The 19,141-nt window shown below is 43.7% G+C and overlaps 1 protein-coding gene and 1 long non-coding RNA gene across 4 annotated transcripts; one reads left to right on the top strand and one right to left on the bottom strand.

The window, feature by feature from the left end:
* Positions 1–8,059: 8,059 nt before the first annotated feature.
* On the bottom strand, positions 8,060–14,512 carry slc52a3-1 (solute carrier family 52 member 3-1). Of its 3 annotated transcripts, none has more exons than XM_064299181.1 (4): positions 14,246–14,512; positions 10,586–11,783; positions 9,639–9,762; positions 8,060–8,859 (listed from the first exon to the last, which is right to left on the bottom strand). In XM_064299181.1, the coding sequence occupies exons 2-4, from the start codon at positions 11,590–11,592 to the stop codon at positions 8,647–8,649; spliced, it is 1,344 nt and encodes a 447-aa protein (XP_064155251.1). In that variant the 5' UTR covers positions 11,593–11,783; positions 14,246–14,512; the 3' UTR covers positions 8,060–8,646. The 3 variants fall into 3 exon arrangements, with proteins under 3 accessions (XP_064155251.1, XP_064155253.1, XP_064155252.1); XM_064299183.1 differs by having other exon boundaries at positions 14,227–14,512; XM_064299182.1 differs by having other exon boundaries at positions 14,165–14,255.
* A 214-nt stretch (positions 14,513–14,726) lies between these two features.
* LOC135234508 (uncharacterized) lies at positions 14,727–16,510 on the top strand. The gene is made up of 2 exons (XR_010324124.1): positions 14,727–15,045; positions 15,282–16,510. It is a non-coding gene; the product is annotated as an uncharacterized LOC135234508 (long non-coding RNA).
* The last annotated feature ends 2,631 nt before the right edge of the window (positions 16,511–19,141 follow it).

A 19,141-nucleotide genomic window follows, 5' to 3' on the forward strand; every position in this document is an offset into this window, starting at 1 on the left:
GCTGCCATTTTCCACTTGACTGGAGCTCAGCACAAAGAGGCCTGGGCAGCCAGCCCCCCCATCGCCAACCCCCACTCCCACCCCCACCCCCTGCAGCTGCTGCTAGCCGGGTGGGAGTGCAGGATGGGGGCGTGGCTAGGGAGGGCAGGGGGTGGGGATTTTCAGGGGATAGGAGAAGGCCACATCTCCAAGCCTTCCCTCAAGCACCCCAAATTCTGCCGTCTCTGGGAATAACCACCGCTCACAGGTGCACTTAAAATGGCATCGATAATTAAGTGTCGGTACTGCAATCTGTAGAACGTACGTCTCTTTAAACTAACTGTCGAATGTGGTGCCCCGGAGTACTGCAAATATCAGAGTGCTCAATACCTGCAGTCAGACACATGAGAAACAGCAGCTGGAATTACCTCAAAGTCAAAAAGGCAAGCCAAGAGGGAAGAGCGGGAAGGGCAGTTTGTTCGTAAATGCACTGAGGTAATGGTAAATGGTAAATGGACTGCATTTATATAGCGCTTTTATCCAAAGCGCTTTACAATTGATGCCTCTCATTCGCCAGAGCAGTTAGGGGTTAGGGGTTAGGTGTCTTGCTCAAGGACACTTCGACATGCCCAGGGCAGGGTTTGAACCGGCAACCCTCCGACTGCCAGACAATCGGTCTTACCTCCTGAGCTATGTCGCCCCACGAGGTAGTATCCTAACCCTGCCCCACAGGAAAGCACAAGTGCTGACTTGGTTCTGTCACATGTTTCACTCACTCAGTGGCACCTACAACAAACCGAAGTGGACCAATTAAAGCACCTTATTCTGTCCAACATCACCTCTTGAGGTCCGCAGCCAATCAGAGAGCATGATTAATTCCGCTGGCTGTAGACCTTGGTCTTTACCAGGACAAGCCGGTCATTATGTCTTGGGGTGACATTTGGCTGCACGGGGCTGTAGTTTGAAAGCTGCAGCAGAACGAACACCCTGCTGCACAGTAACTCGCACGGCAAAGCGTCATTACAAATTCTGGCAGCAGATCAGAACAAAAGCTCTCTCAGACAACAAGCAAGACGGGTCCGTTCAACCGGACAGGGTCTGGAAGTCAGCGCCACGCAGGGCTTTTATTACCAGAGTAAATGCCCAACCGCTTAAATGGCTTGTGAAAGTCTGTGAGGTGAAACATTTGTCATTGCTGTTGTTCGCCCTTGATAATGGTCTACCCCAAGTAATTGTATTTCTCTATTTCATCTTCACCTTTTAGTCGAAAGCTCTTTGTGTGCTTCTGTTTTATTATTATTTTTTATTTTTTTAAATTATGTTATTATTAGTATCGTTATTATTATTATTTTATTATTATTATTATTGTATTGTTGTTATTATTATCATTATTAATATTATTTTATTATTGTTATTATTATTATTATTATTTTATTTTTATTAGTATTATCATTATTATTATTATTATTAGTAGTAGTAGTAGTAGTATTATTATTAGTATTATTATTATTGCATGCTGCAGCAGTGCAGTTCCTGTCCCGAACACGGCCCCATTAAAGCCCGCGGTGCTCTGGCAGGCCCTAAAGCCCTGTTTATTTATCATGGCCTGGACCTGCCTGCCTGGTGCTAGTGGGACTAATTATTCTGGCCTTCACATGTGGGGAGGCGCAGCGCCGGGCTTGTTCCGCTGCATGTTTTATTTACGCTTATCAGACCGCTCAGACAGTGGGGAAAGGTGCTCGCACAGTAATGTCCTCTTCAGGTGTGGCCCGCATTACTGGTCACAGCCGCCCCCCCTCCCTCCCCCTTCCCCCTCCCCAGTACAGTAGAGACTGTCACCATTGCATAATTGGACCCCCAGGGGCCCCGGCAGGAGTGGCAAAGTGGGGGTGGGGGTTGGGGGAGGGCTTTCACACAGAACCAGGCTCAAGTCTGCTCTCTGTATTCCTGCATTGTTATCATCTATTTCCAACACTGCTCTTCCATGTGTGCTCACTCAGAGGAGAGGATGATCGAGAAAGAGAGAGATGGCCTAGCAGTTGTGGCTTCCCTATCACTTTTTGACAAATTCCAGTCCAGTGAGACAGCAAGTTCCAGCTGAGGCATCAGTACTTTTAGTCCTTTTCCATTAATTTCAACCGTACAGAGCTCAGAGTCAGTTACTGTAACCGCCCCCCCTCCCCCCTCCACCCCCACCCATTGACAGCATAATGAGGACTGATATCACTTCACTGCTGATGCTGATGCCCATCAGGAGAAGATCTCTTTCCACCACTTTAACTGAACCCGAACGTGTTAGCTCCCAGTTGGGTCTAACGATGTGCAGGCTCATCATTCCTAAACCCAAGCTGGTTCGCCCTGCTGTGCATTTCACATGTGTATGTCTCGGGACAGCCCTAAGTGTAATAATTACCGCGGTGTGAGAGAGTAACAAGTATGTTTCATCCCTGCTGTGCAGCTATGTAATTGGTCCCTCTATATGAGAAACTGTAGACCTTAGAAACAAAGGGTTCCCAGTGGGTTACAGGACTTGCACTTGACCCCTTGGATCTACTGCAAGTGGAAAACACATTTGCATAATCACACCGAGTCCTCTCTGGGGGTGGTAGTTGATTATTATGTAATCAGTCATTGGCATATTTGGATCCAATGATCCCAAAATCTGCCCACAATACAATAACATGAAGAACAAGACTTTGGATGCAACAACAAAGTCCCTTGTGCCCAAAACAAAGCAAAGTTCAATAGAAACTTCCCCCCACCGTACTACAGACAAACACATTTATTATAAAGACGCACATAGAAACAACAAAACAACCCAAAAACCATAAAATACATACAACAGTCGTTGGTGCTAGACAAGACACAGGTTAGGCCAAAGCAGGGCCTAGAGAAGACTAACCCTGATCTACTACAGATACTCATCTTTCTCCCAGGGGAAACAAAAATGGTGAGTCTTCAGCAGGCTTCCTGCTCTGAACTAAAACCTAGTGGTGTTACCCTAGATACCAAAGCTCCAAAGCGTGTTTTTAAAAAAACAATGCAGTGTACGAGAAACAGTGTGTCGAGGCTTGATTTTTGCCATAAACACGTGATCAATGACAACCAAAGCTTCATTTGAGACACACAATCACGCGACTGATTTGGTAACTGATTCCTCTACAGAGGACAAACGTGAATGTCTGGGACTCTGGAGGAAATGAGAAAACTATTATATGAGTACATATAACAAAAACCTTTGCTTCCAATGACCCTGTTCCATGTTGCATAAGCACCTCCTCTCCCAATGTAATAGTTAACGCTGCCCCCTCCACACGCACACACAAGCACCTTCACTGGCCATTCATGAAGCACTGTCACCTCCACAACCACCACTGAGCACTTGTATCTTGATTCCAAATTCAAATATGAAGCCTACATAAACCTTGCCTATTAAATAATAGGTAAATGCTAAGGCTAAATTTGAACCACCCCATGTTTCAGTTAGCAGGTTAACTATCAAATATGAGATGTAGCCACATAGCATTCTGATATGCTTGAATATTTAATATATTTGAAGAAATACGCCCAAACAACATTATTGACTTTAGTACATAGTTATGCTCATTTTTGACAACAGTAGTTAGAAACAGTAGTTAAACAGTTGCACGTTGTCCTTTCGACCACCAGATGCCAGTAACATGCATTGTGTTTAAAAGCTTTGAGTAATTCATCGTTGTTCAACACAATTCAGAGGAAAGAGTCATTGCTTCAGAAAGCTTTGCTTTGCCATCACTATTAAAACCTAACCAAAATGTGCATGTAAAAGAGAATAGAACAGTACCCATGCAAACACCATACAAAAGAACAAAAAAGAATTCACCAAACAAAACCACAAAAGGCTATATCCGCAGGTAGTAGTTATCCACAGGTAGTATCAAGCCACAAGTAGGCGGAGCTTCAAATCAATCAGCAGGGAGAGATAAGTACAGATCACTAACCCCTGGGCAGTCAAATCACCAGCACGTAACACCAACCCAACACGCAAATTTATGAATAAGAAAATCAAACCAGAAATTCCACACTAAGCTGTGCTTCACGTGTGAATCCCCAATAGCAGAGGAAGTTAGACAGAGTATATAAGCAATTGTATATAAGCAATTAATGAAAACATGCAACATCTCGGCCTGCCAGTAAAAGTATTGATTTCAAAATGAGGCCAAGTAACAGCAAAGAATATCGGCTATCTTAGCTCAAGTTAAACAAGCCCTATTCCAAAGCAATGCTGCCCGTGTTTCCTATATTGTCATGTAATTTGGCCTTGGTGTTTTTTTCATCTTATCATCTGAAGAGAATGTGGTCATTCAAAGTTTAGTGTCAGCTTCCACACAAAATAAAGAACACAAAGTTTTTTTTAAAACGTGATCTATTGGCTGAAATGACATCACGTGCACTTCCTTATATGTCCATTTTGCCTGTGAATCTGAGTATCCTGCAATTGGCTATTTTTATCAGACTTTAGTCTGAGGTTATTGTTGGCTGAAGATAGCTAAATGTCAAATGGGGAGAATTATGGATTGTGGCACAGGAGCATTTGTGATGAAGAAATTGACAGGAAAAAGAAGGATAAAAATGCAAAATAACCCAAGATTGAGGCTTAATTGTGTGGGCGTATGAAGTTGTATCTGAATTATGTGTTTACATGAGGTCAAAAGGTACAGAACTTAATGTTCTCAAGGGCTGAGAGTCTGTAGTCACTGAGTCATTGAGGGCCTTTCTGTATAAAAACCTGACAAGTGCCAAACTCTCGGTGCTATATGGGTATATAAGCCGTAATTTGGCAGATGGCATACCTGCCATTCCGATAACTTTCAGACCGAGCGAAGTTCTGCCGTTTGAAGTGGTGGAGCGACCCGTGCAGCGAGCCAGGAGAACTGAAGGCTCGTTTCAAGACCGCTTCCTTGGCAAGCGAGCCGCGGCCGGCCCAATTAGCGCGGCGGCGAGCTCACCTCGTTAGCGCCTCCGAGCCGCCCTGGCAGACCGGCGGTATGTGGCCGCGCGTGCTGCTCACCTGGCCGCCATCAGCTGTCACAGCCACTCTCTGACTGAGCGTTCGTTCAGTCAGCCAGTGCCAGGCTCCCCAGGTGCGTATTTTACATATTTTGTCAATGCCATGACAAAGATGTTAAGTAAAGGTGTTCCCCTCTGTCAACTGGGGGAGTGGGTGGGGGGTGGGGGGGGGGGGGGTGGGGCAAGGGTCCTTAGCTCACAATTTGTTTGATCAAGGCCTACTTTTGCCTTTAAATCTGCCAGTACTGACCCATGTGAACCCCCTCTGGATGCTCTGGTTGCATTCTATAATGCAATGCTAAAATTGCACAACATGGTGATTTCTTCCCCATTACCAAGACAAATATAATGTTTACTTATATTTAAGAAAAATACTGAAGGCGAAATATATTGCGCAACAAAATACATTGTACGAGAAATTTGTTCCCATTTTTTTTCTAAATAACAATGGTTCCAAGGTTCATTTTAATGAATGCAGTAAAATGACGTTGCGTAGTTTACCTAGAAAGCGTGGGGGGGGGGGGCAATTTTCGGCACGTGACGCGTCCCTCCGCTCCGTGAGACAAGGCGTGTCTTTAACAACCGTCGATCGTTCCGGAGTTCATTCCCTGTCACGGGAAGGCAGCTAAGGAGGCCTAATCTCATTTCAATTGACAATGGGAAAGCCAAACTGCTCATTTGGCGGACTGGCGCTGGAAGTCGCGGAGCGTCTCTCGGAGGTGACAGCCGCGAGCAGATGGGCCTCTCCGTGGTGTGATAAGCAGCTCCGCGCGGTACAGGCGATGGCAGCATCTAGAGGGAGCAAAAAATGGGGGGCTGGGGGGGGGGGGGGGGGAGAGGGGAGGGGGGTACGGGGACGGCGGATTCCAGGTGGCGACGGCCCCTCCCGGCCAGCTGGAAGAGCAGCGGCCATCTGACGCTCCAGAGGAGCACTTTCAACTAGTGCTGCGCATTTCAATGCAACCGCAAACGTAGGCCAATTGTAGAACGGGCTAATTAGGCTGTAGTCTGATAGGAGTATTTTATTCGTCTTCAAGTAGGCTATGCTAATCCTTTTTTTTTGTTGTTTTTTTTCACTGGAAATAATGTAGTTTATATTGGCCCGTCTTTTGATGAATTGTGTCTTCTAACTTCCAAGTTAAATGTTAGACAAGCAGCAGGTCTAACTGCATGAGAGACCTACAGGACTAAAACTCACTCTGATAAAAATACATTTTAAAAAAAGATTGGTTTTTAAAATGTTTTTTTTTTTATCAGAAGAAAATTATCCATATAAGATACCTATCTGTGACTACGCCAAATGCTACAGCGAAAATGCAGCCAGGCCCATCAAACGGTGAGCATTAGCCTCTCTCAGTGTTTAAGCTTCCACCGTGCATGCTATTCTCTAAATTCTCCCGAAGCTGAGATCTGGCGCTAGTGCTCGGAGGTGGATTCTGAATAAATTCACCTTGAAACCGGGCACGTCTCCCCCCTCCTGTAGAGCAGAGAGATTAATGTCACAGTGCCTTTGTTGTGTCCACTCTGATGGACTGGCTGTGTTTTTTTTTTTTTTGGTCACCACTGCAAAAAGGCTGCATCTGCCCCCAGCTCATCAGCTGACCTTTTGACCCCAAAAGCAGCATCAAGATAATTGAAGCTCTTCTCTCTTTGTTTCTCTTCTCTGACGGTGGGGGGCGGGGGGGTACTACTGGTTGACCAATTGGCTGAGCCAGCAGCTGACTAGAAATCCACCCTAATTGTGATTAATTAGCATTTCTTCCCATTGGACTAGAGGTCGTATCCCACTCCCAGCATCTCTGTACGGTAGGAGGGGACAGACAAGGGACAGCTGCAACCTAGGAACGACTCCCCCTTCCAAAAAGAACCCCAACTCTGCTAGTCTCCTGTACTGAGGGGCGTGGCCATATGCACAGCAGCATTGCCTGGGTGCCTGGGATTGGATGCCAACCAGAGGCAACTCACAGGACCTGTCAGTGAGTGAAGAACAGGAAACAACTAGATGCTGTCTGTACCAGACGTTCATAATCACACTCCCACATAATTTATTCGCTCGTGAAGGCCGTGAAGCCAAAACGCATTCGAGTATTTTGTTTTTATTTTTGAACCTACCGATTTAATACAGGCATTTTAACCTTATATGGACAGAGTGCCTTGGTTCCGGTTCCGCTTCTTGATTCATAATCAGTTGGCTTTGTTTTAATCCACTTGGTGCAGAAATGGATTGTGGAGATCATGGATCTGCATCAAATGCAGGCTACATCGGCCGTTTAACCATCAAAGCACCGTATAATGGTGAACTACACCTTCATATCGGGCTAGCGTTAATTGATTTTTCTTAATGCAACAAGTGCGACTCCATCAATAGTGACCTCTGTACCCTGAGAAAAATTCCACGGCAGCTCATTGCGAAGGGAGCAACATGCGAAAAATATACTTTGATTGGATTATAACAGTAATACCGGCCACTTCCACCGAGCAAATAGTGCCTGCAGCCAAACTGTTTTATTAATAACAATAAAACGCGGCGCAGTAAAAGGCAGCCACAATGCAACTCTGATGCCGCGCATTATCATGCAGGCCTCTGAGCATGAAAGCACGTCGTTTTAACAAGCTAAAAGCATAAACAGCAGTAGGCTAAGCTCATTAACCAAGGGCCTGCTCAGAAAATCAATCAGAACACATTTACAGTTCACTTTACACAATCGGCTTTTGTCCGAGTCCACCGGCAGTAAGCTGCAGCAGCGCAGCTTGCTGTATTATTCTATAAGCGCCAGAAACGCAGCCTAATATTCTGATGTTTCTGAACACCCTCCAGCTGTCACACTGAGAAGGCAGAGATGTAATCAAAATTAATTAACCTGAGGAGAATTCTTTCTACATTGGCAATGTTAACAGTTGGTTTCAAAAACCTGTTGAGTCACACTCACAGACTAATGCACAAACACACTCTCGGTCAAAATGATTTACTGGTGACAGTTAACTGGAGGGCCCATGAATACAGGACAAAACACTCATGCTGTGACCTCCCTCGGAAGATGGTGCAAGTGTTTATTTTGTCCATGGGTATCGTTTGACCGTCAATGGTGTAATGACGCCCTCTAGTGTTGACAAATCAGAAGTCACATCACTCACCGTTTCCAGGTGATTTAAAGTAAATCAGTTGGACAATATTTATTTCTGAAAATACTGTCACATGCCAAAAAAAACCCCGCATTAGTGCATATTGGAACATAAACAAATCTCTTAATTTGAGTTCAAATTGTGCCACAGACAAAAGAATTTCCATTTTTCATTCAGGTTTTTATCCTGTATATTATGATTCCATAACCGTTTAAGAAAGGACGAGTGCATAATTTATACATATAAAAATGTAAATAGACTTTACAATGTAGACAATAACATTACAGAGGGAGCATAAAATATCTTGTTTTTTGCCGCCCACAAGTCAATTTTCATGGGAGCCACAAATGTGAAGTGCCTTGTTAGAGGGCATAACAGCAATGTTGCAGCTAGGATTCAAACTCGTGAACACCCCCAGTCCCAGAGTCCAGTGCTCCGACCACACCTCCTCCATGCCAGCCCGTGGCGTATCAAGTCCGTGGAATATACTGACCATCACAACGGGCATTTGACGGTGCAGATGTCCCCAGAATGGAACAGGTGATACACGTTGACCAGAGGAAACATGGTCAGGGCTCCGACCATAGACCCCGCCTGGACCGCGGCGCCGCACCAGACCAGCGCGCTGTGGCTCTCGTCCCGCAGAATCACCCCGACCATCACCTTCACGTAGGACAGGGTCCCGGTAAAGAAGATCCAGGACAGCACCTAGGGACCGGGGAGAAAGTGCACTCCACGTTCACAAGATGGGTACTCTCTGTTTTTTTCTTTTCATCAGCGCCATAGATGGCTTTATTCACTCATTACTTTTTCTTAAAAAAAATTTTTTTAAAGCATTATTTGTACAAATGCATACATTTGTACACACGGAAGACCACATTATGAAAAGCAGCACAGAAATAAAAGTTTATATTATTGTGACATTATTAGCTAGTGCTGCGGGTTATGCAAAGACTTAAGCCTCTGTTCAGTTTAACAAACATTCTTTTAGTTTTGATGTTGAAACAGGAACAGGAATGTTTTTTCAGTACATTTCTTAGTTTTTCTATGTGCTGAATTTACAATGGATAATTACCCAGATGAATCATCATGCGTGCTAAAAAACATTTGTCTTATGTTATACAGGGTATGTAACATAAAGTCAAAAATTTGTTAAGGAAATAGTTCACTACAGTTCTGGCCCTTGCTGAGTGACTCAGTCTTTTGTATTAGAAGTGACGCAATTGATAAGTCTGCGTTTTCTTAGAAAACTGTTTTTTATCAGCGCAGAAGGCTCAGGGGGTGATTGCAACATCAGCGTTGGTTCTGCTTCACATGCGTAACTGACAGCACGTGATGGCTCCACCCCCTGCAAGTTCTCAATCAATCGCACTCTCAGAAAGCATTTGAACTCAAAAAGCACTGTAGCACTGTGATTGCTTTTAAATTGGTCAGTCATTTCTGGACCTGCCGATTTCGGGGTTTGGGGGGGGGGGGGTGTTACTCACAATGATTGCATCGCCGGCAGCAGAGCCCTGGAGCAGGGGGCAGGGGCTCAGTGCCGCCATAGCCATGTTATAGGCCCCAAAACCGGTCCCCACCAGCGACAGCAGGCCCAGGAACACCAACGACCTGCAGCGCAGAACAGGAAGTACTCAGGACACTCTCGTATCTCTCATTAGCCTGAGGGTGCACTGTGCGGCTCAATGTCTACAGTCTCTATCACGCGTGTTGCCTAAGTCTGCTTTACCGGTAGCCTGACTGAAAAGAACTGAAAAGAAACTCAACAACTCCAATCTTAAATAGCAACAAAATAGCCACCCATTTTGATGTCATTATATTTCACCGATTGCTCCGTGGCTGAAAAGTTAAATAAAACTTAATTTTTCTATGGTGTGCTTGTCCCAACGCACTATATGCTGTAGTAGCATCCTGTGTGAAACATGTCTCTTGGAACTTGTTATTAAGGTTTCAGTACACCTTAAAAGACATTACAGTTGTCCAGATTTACACCCCGTGTAAATATGTACTGTAAATTAAAGTCTTGAGCATCCAGCATTTCAAAATTAATTTAAAAATTAATTATCTTAAGTCTTGATTCTTTATCATTACAATGCATTCATGGAAACAATTTAGTTGCCCTCATTTGTACTTTTTCCAAGAGCTTCTCCATACTTCTTACAGTGTAGTGTCCAGATTTTCACACACTACTTTAAATGTGGTCTGACAAAGGCACCAGTGTAACCATTGATTTATACGATAATATATTGTTATATAATCCCAGAAGCGTTCCATTGGCCTTTTGTAATGCTCCTGTCTCTGGCCTTTGGTACGGCTAACTCCTGATAGACTCTGATACACTAGTACGTCCAAGTCCTGTTAAAGACTAAACACTTTCATTCTAGGTTCCCTTTAACGCATACAGTAAACTGTATAGACTCCAGGATTTTGGTACCTTTTGGGAAGAAACATTGCAATGAGGCAGGCCACGGGGTTAGCCATGGACGCCAGCGCCGCGGAGAGGTGATACGCCACGTTCCCGTACGACATGCAGGAGTACGTCTGCACTGACGGCAGCAGCCCATTGGTCAGCCCGTTCACCCACACCACCAGGAAGTAGATGAAGGCCAGCTTGGAGACGGTGTAGCCTGGCTTGGCCAACAGAGGCCTGGACTGGCCTGCCTCCTCACCCCCCCTCTCCACGGGGACACCCTCTGCTGCCGGGTTGTCCAGGCCGGAGGAGACGGAGGCCACCGAGTCACCCACCAGGTTTTCGGAGGACAGCTGGAACATTCGAGGGACCCGGTTGAGGAGGACAAAGGCCACCAGGCTGATGGCCATCATGGCGGACAAGAAAAAGAAAAAGACCTCGGTGGAGAAGTTTTCCGAGAGGTACTGGGTCTGTATGGCGTAGGGGTCCTTGAGGGCTTCCGTGCTGTTGTCGAAGGAGTGCGTGACGTTGACGCACTTGGAGATGCCCACGCCCTGGCCGAGGGCCACCAGGCCGGGGACGAAGCCGCTGAGCCCCTCCCCGATGAAGTAGGTGGTGATGTACTCGGGGGGCAGCTGCATCATAAAGGGCAGGAAGGTGACGGAGGAGGTGCAGTCTACCAGAGACAGGAAGAAGGTGATGATCAGGAAGGCGGTGCTGCGTGGCGCGCCAGCCACCACCGTGGTCTCCCTCCAGAAGAAGGCCAGGAGGAAGCAGGCCAGGATGCCCACGGTCAGGATGGCGTAGATGACCGCCCGCTCGTTCAGCCGGCCCGGCCGGAGCTTGTGCATGAGAGTGACCAGCAGGGGGCCCAGGTTGGCCAACTGGATGATGACCGTCAGGTAGGAGGGCAGCTCCCAGCCCTCTGGCAGCTCGTTGACGATCAGGGGGAGCTCTACCCACAGGCCATTGATGGCCACCCAGGAGCCCAGCCCGAAGGCGCAGGCCAGCAGGTGGACAAGCAGTGCCATGAGGCGTCCGTGAAGGCGGGGCTACTCGAGGAGGCGGGGCTGCTTGAGAAGGGTGGGGGTGCAGGCAAAGGAAGGGCTGCTCCTTGAGGCCGGGCTACTCGAGAAAGCGGTGCTATCTGTGAAGGCCCAGCAGTTGTGAAGCTCTTCTCTTCTCTCTCACAGTTTCACCAAAATGCCAAGTGCCAGCAAGTCTAAAATCATAAAAACAGAGAAATACAAATGATACAATTATAAAATAGTAACATTTTGTAACAAAATATGCTCTCAAAAACATCAGGTGCTTTGAATGAACACTGCCATAAAGACGACCAAGCCAACAGTAAAAGTGATAAGAAAGATATTGCAAAAGAAACAGAAGTTTCCTTAACGCATGACAACAAACAGGGTCAGAGATATGATAATACGTGTTGCATGTTAAAAAAAACTTTCCCGCTTGCACAATACATCCTTTGATCTCATTTGCCCTCATTCCACGACTAGGTCACTTAGATACTCTCACCAACTTGAACTGTCTATTTCACAGGCTCGGTTAAAGCTTATGGGTGATACTGTCCTTGCTGACACAGAAGAGTTTAACCCTTTGTCTGCCCCCGCTATCGACACCTCAATCCCATCTGAATGGGCTTCTCAGTCTATATAAGGTCCCTTCTTTTTTGGTGTATTGTCCTATGTTCTACATAATGTATTTTGTCCTTAGTACTGTGTTCTGTCCTTCATGTCCACTCTTATTTATTTATTTACTTATTTATTGTAAAGCACATTGTGCTTTTTGCTGGAAAGTGATTTATAAATAAAGTTATTATAATAATAATTATTATTATTATTATTATTATTATTATTATTATTATTATTATTATTAACTGAAGTTATACGGTCAATGTTGTTGTTTTTAAATATTTATAAATAAAGTTGACTTGACTTGTCTTGACAATAAGTAACGGACACCTTCACAAATTCAGATTAGGAAAGTAAACCAGACAAGGCATCCTGTTCCAGGCTTTATGGGCTGAGAACCCGATTTAAACTTGAGCATTTAGATAAGTTACACATTACCAAAGCAGGATCAGAGGGGGCATATTCCATCCGCATTGCACAATCCATATGTAACAATTAATGTTTCACAAGCCTAATACAGTGATGCAATTTGTTTTAAAATTATATGCATAAAGTTGCATCAGCTGAAAGCGTTGTCATATGTAAATCAATAGCGATCGTAGTTACCCCTAAGCATTAAAATGAACAGCAACCAAAGAATTCTGGTGAAGTACGCCTCGATCTGGTTAAGTGAGCCAGAGTGATTTCATAAGAAAAGTAGGTGAATTGATATAGTACTTTGGGCATTTATGTGTATAGTACTCACTTTGCAGAAAGGATGGGGCAAAAGAGGTGGGTCATGTCTCCAGATCATACTTGTGCACAAAGATAATATAACCCAAACTGCCTCTATTGCTATTGATGGAGGGTTGCTAGCTCTGGTCCTGGAGAACTGCATGGTATGTTGGTTTTTCTGCACTTCATTGATTAACTATATTAACTCACCTAATTTGGTTTCGTGGGTGAACCTGCTGCATATCTCAGAGTGAAAAATAAAATTAGCAGACCCTGCGGCTATCCTGGATACTCCTATTATTGTAACTTGTCAGCCAATTTGTGCCAAGTACACTACGCTTCATGCATGAGAATCCATTCAATAGCAACCTAAAGTACTTCAATGTCTACAATTAAATCACAGTCCAACCTTATTTTCCTCTGCATACCCCCTGAAAATGAGCAGGTCCTGTCATCCATTACATTACCAAACAGCTACCATGGAAGAGGAGGAGACCTTAATTATGAAGAGGAGGCTCTTCATCACACTCAGCTAATGTTAGAATCTTTTTTATGATAAACCAATAAGTGGTAAACAAAGAAACATCCTACTGCAAAATCTATTCATGAACAACACAGAATCTTAGCCTTGTGTTGATCTACAAGCATGCAGGTGTTAGATTTCGGCCAACTCTGTGAATTCAAAGCTCAAGCAAATGTCATCATGAGCTGGTAGGAAGACTAGGAGACATTAACCCAGACATTGCCGGTACTGTGTTTCTTTAAGACACTTGAACACTTTTGGTTGCTGTCTGGTTTAGATTCAGTTGTTGAAAGTTGTATTCTTTTTGGCAGCTGGAATTATTTTTTGCTGTATAGAACCTAATTAAATAACACAAAAACAGTAGCAATTCTTTTGATAATTACTGTGCACATTAAAGGTAAGTGTGGTCAATATTTTGCAAATGCTTAACTTGACCTGGCCTACTTCAAGCAGTGGTTGAGTGTGTGACAAAAACATGAATGTGGCTGCTTGTTCTAACAGTGAGCAAGCTATTGCTCTCATGCACAAAATGAACACATTAATTGATTAGTTGTGAAATCGAAAGGCTTTCAGTTATACCTAGCACACCTGAGGAGTCAGCAAGGTCATATAGAACAATAGCAGACAAATTAAACTTTAAACATACAAAACATTTTGGCTGTCCAATCAAAATCCCTAGCCCAGGAGTCATGGCATTTTGGAAAAGGCTGGAGGCCCTACTAAAAAGAAGGCGTTTCCATCAGAAAGAACAGTACGTGTGTTCTAAAAAGACATTCACGCGCAATGGCTGTCAGCGCTCACTCGTTATCCAGATCCTTGCCGTGTTTGACTTCCTTCTCGCTTCGGTCTTCGCACATGGGACTGAAAACCAGCTCCCTCTTTCTCTTGCCCCTCTGACTCACAAAGCTCGGGCAGCTCCACCGTGTGCTGTCGTTCAGATCAGCAGTGGCTGACAACTGGATAGCGTAGATCCCACTGGATCGAAAGGCAGGAATAAACTCCACAGTCCTAATAAACTGTTACCGGCGTTACAAAAAAGTAGCATAAGAAAGAAAATGTGGGCGTTTCGTCTCCTCCCTCTTCGTTCGGTCTTCAGTTACAGAACGTCACGGGTGTCTTATCGCGTTCTCCAATTATGAGTTAATACTTGCGTATCAGCTGGAGCCACGGGACCACTCAGAATTATAGCAAGCGTCTACTTGTTTGTGTGTGATGTTAGAGGAGGGGGCATTTAGTTTAGCTGATAATATTCAAAGACATTCACTATGTCCTATTTTTGTAAAAACGCACAGTAGAAAAATAAACTCGGTAATCTCATGCAGGCACCTATGACACGTAGCCTACTGAACATTGACCTAACTTAACATTGGCACCAGCCGCAACTGCTGTTAAGTGAGCCGATTTCATAATTCTGCGAAAACAGTCAAGAGGAGGCTGGGAAAGTGTTTGTATTTCATTTAGAAAAACGCTGTTACCTCATCCGCTGTTTATTCAAGTAATAGCCCTATCATGATGGATATCTCCGCAACACTCGTCATAGAGTTCAGGGGAGAATCCGTCGTTTGTACATAAGAAAACTGAAGTGAGCCTCAGTTTTTGGGGTAATGAAACTGACTGCACAGACAAAAATCTTATTATTGAGAAATCATTGAAAATGCATGATAGGGTGGGATATTGTTCTTGTCAGTATATTTTTTTCATTTCGTACCTTTTTTCCATCGTGGACTTCTATATCTACACCTCGCTTGATAATTCGAAACGTCTGTTTTTTTGTGTGTGTGTTTTTTTTAAAACTTATTTATTTTTCTACTTATTTTTTATTTTTTGCTTTTTTCAGGTTTCAAAGGGCTCGGAATCAGAAGCCTCCACTTTCTTTGCCCCCCAGAGGACTGGCACCCTGGGCAACCACCTATGTCGCCTATGCCTATAGAAGCGACACCAGTGAGCTAATATGGACATCAGGATATTGGCCTGCACTCTGTAAACATTTTCCTGAACCTTGACATAAATGCATGTATTACCGTTTTTTTCTTTCTTTCTTTCCAAAAATCAGATTACCAAGTTAATTTTATAACCACCAAACTATCCAACCTGTGCACTGAATTTAAGTTGAGGACAAATGTTCACTGGATCCCAACATTTACAAGGTTAAGGTGCTTTGGTGATACAGAGTAAACATTTGGGTTGCAGTTTATAAGTATTAGGACAGCAACATACGTTTTGCTGTTTTGGCTTTGTACTTCCGCACATTGGATTTTAAATGAAACCATGATTATGAGGTTAGAGTACAGAGCTTTAATTTGTGGATATTTGCATCCATATCAGGTGAACCATGTAGAAACTGCAGCCCTTTATAGTCCCCACATTTTGGTGGACAGAAAGTAATTGTCCAGTTGTCTGATTAACTCAGTTTCTTGGCCACCTGTGTGTGGTAGCCTCAATTGTTTATGCAAAAGAAAGCAAACAAAAGGTCTAGAGTTGATTCTAGGTGAGGAATTTGTATGTTACTGTCTCTCAACATGAGGACCAAAGAAGTGTTAATGCCAGTAAAGCAGGCCATCATGGGGTAGAAAATCATAAATCAATCAGAGACATAGCCAAAATATTAGTTAGGTGTGTCAAAATCACCCATTTGGCACATTTTTAAGAAGCAAGAACACACTGGTGAGCTCAGCAATAGCAAACAACCTGGTAGACTATGGAAGACCACTGTAGTGGATGACCTGAAGAATACTTTCAGTTATGAAGTAAAACACCTTTTCAACTCAAACGGATCAAGAACACTCTCCAGGATGTAGATGTGTCAAGACAAAAACTAAAATAGAGTACTCAAGCATAACCTGAGGGTTCACTGCTAGATGCAAAAACTCTGGTAGGCCTCAAGAACAGAGCAGCCAGGTTATAGCCAGCTAAAAAGTACATTTTAAAAAAACTATTAAGTTCTGTAACAAAGTCTTAAGGGCAAATGAGTAGTGACATGGACCAAAGTGATGGAAAGAGAGGAGTGGAGAAAGGAACTGTTCATAATCCAAAGGGCCTCCCCCCTCATCTTGGTGAAGGTAGTATTATGGCTTGGGAATGTATGGCTGCCGCTCGAACTGGCTCACTTGTCTGCATTGATGATGCAACTGCTTACAGTAGCAGCACAATACAGAAACATCTTGCTTGCTCAGATCCAACTAAATGCCTCACCTTATAGGAGGGCAATGATCCCAAACACACTACTGAAGCAACCAAGGAGTTTTTCTTGGCCCGAAAGTTGAATGTTCTTGACTGGGTAAGTAAATAACCAGACTCAAATCTAATTGAGCATGTGTTTCACCTGCAGAAGACAAAGCTGAAGGCAAAAATCCCCCCAAACAAACAGGGACTGATGGTGGCTACAGTACTGGCCTGGCAGGGCATCACCGGGGAAGATACCCAGTATCTGGTTATGTCTATATGTCACAGACTTGAGACAGTCATCAAATGTAAAGGATTTGCAACCAAGTAGTAAATATGATGACATTATTTTAGATTATGTTAGATTGTAAATGTAATTTTTGGTCTGCTAAAATTGGGGATTATGTATAAAAATGGGTGCAATTCCTACATGGATCATTGGATATGGATGTAAATACCCTTAAAGTTGACAGTCTGCACTTTAACCTCATTCATTGGTTCATTTTAAATAAAATTTTCTGGAGTACAGAGCCAAAACAAAAATTGTGTCAAAAATTGTAGTTTATGTATATTGTGCAGAGCTCTCATAATGGACATCTCCCTGGAGAATTAATGAAAAACACTGTTAAATTCACCTTTTTAAATCCAAGACAAACATTTCGGCAAATATCCTTGTATCTTATAAGAGATACCCTTATTCAAGTGTTTCACCATATGTCAGACCTTTTCGGCTTGAGCAGCACTAGATTGATTACATTTTTTTATCCATTCCAACCTTCAAGTCTTTCGTGTACAAATTCTGTGTTAAATTCATAAAGGGAATAAACAAAGTTGACTACAAAAAATTCTTCAGGTTGAGTTCTGTTAGTAGAAAGTAGGGACACATGGAAATGAGCAAATGGTAAATTCCGGACAGAAATTAGGAAGAATGTTTTCATGCAGTGAGTAGGCAATGTGTGGAATAGTTTGCCAGGTCATGTAGTAGAGGCAGAAACTCTGGGGATTTTCAAGACTGGGTTTGATATGGTGTTAGATACTATCTGTAGGTAATCAGAGCACTAGGTACAATTTAGTCAGAGAAATGGTGGGCATTGTCATTATTTTATGTTATGTTACAACACAAGATCCCTTGATACCCAGAACCACAGTGAACACTGTGCTTCAGTGGATAGCTTTCACCTTAAAGACACACTCCAGTGAAAGCTCAGCCTGTTCTACTTCCTCTTTCAAAAGTGGAAATGGGTCATGTGAGCACTTTGATGCCTGTCATCTGTGTAAATATTCTAAGGAATGTATCCATGTACAGGCATCACAACGTGCATTTCCATACAGATAAATAGTCTGCGTAGGCCATTACTTAAATGTATGTAAATGTAGGGACTTCTCACCTTGAGGGTGAGTAGGTTGCCACCTAGCAGGGTGCCATCATGTCATCTTGCATCATTTATCTTTTGTTTCAACTGGGTTCATTTTCAAACAACCACCTAGTTTTATTAATGTCAATGAACCTCAAATACTTTTAAGGGTTAAGTACTGCTATTATTCGATATCACCCAGCCAAACCCCCTTAGTCATCCACTTTACCCAGGTAGATCAAGTGAGAACTCAACTCTCATTTGCAGTGATGACCTACAACTTGGATACTCAAATCTGGTCTTCGAGGCCAAGAGTACTGCTCTGTTTCATTCCTCCCCTCTATTCAGGGACTGATTTAAACCTGACGTACCAGGTGATTTTAATCTCTGCCCAATCAATGACACTATTGGACAGAAAACCTGCAGCACTACTGACCTTGACAACCAGATTTGAGTATCCCCGACCAAAGGAATTAAAGCGGGTAGAGATTGTGAAGCCAGGGGTTGGGGGTTGTAGGGGTTGGTTTGACTTCCAGGTATACAGCCTGTTTGTGTGAGAATAAGCATCATATAAATGGGGCAATCACATCTGCACATCATTCTGTGATCCGGACAGAAGCGACCATGTTATCTTGCTAATGTTATTTTTTAAGGTTACCAACTACTACTGGTTTTTTTTCCTGACCGTATCATCCTCATTCGTTGTAAGCTGCGGTAAACTGGAGTCAAGTGACCGGTCGCACACTGCACAACACTCTCTCAAGCAGACAATGGAAGACCGGCGGCGGCCATGTGACACTCCCCGGTGTAAATGAGTAGTGTGTTATTGTGTCAAAGTTCAGCCGCCACTGTACATGATGGCTATTGATAGAACGCATAACAGCCTGTGGGCCATGTGACGTATCCTACGGCACAAACAGCACATGCTTTCAGGAGTGGGATCCTGGTCACGGCGTTCTCTTGAACACAAATCTTTATTTACTGACTTAACCGCTGAGAAAGAACAAAATGTCTGATGGAGCAATACCTGGCCCCAATGATCTCCCATACACAAGACTTGTTTCATAATTTAACTGTTGCAAGAAAGGAAGCATCAAGAAAAATCTAGAGGCAAAAATGATTAATGCTGCATGCCCACCAAGAATTTCCTACAGCACAACATATACTGTTCCTCAATTTC

The sequence above is a fragment of the Anguilla rostrata genome, chromosome 11 (assembly GCF_018555375.3).
Source record: "Anguilla rostrata isolate EN2019 chromosome 11, ASM1855537v3, whole genome shotgun sequence".
Taxonomy (NCBI): domain Eukaryota; kingdom Metazoa; phylum Chordata; class Actinopteri; order Anguilliformes; family Anguillidae; genus Anguilla; species Anguilla rostrata.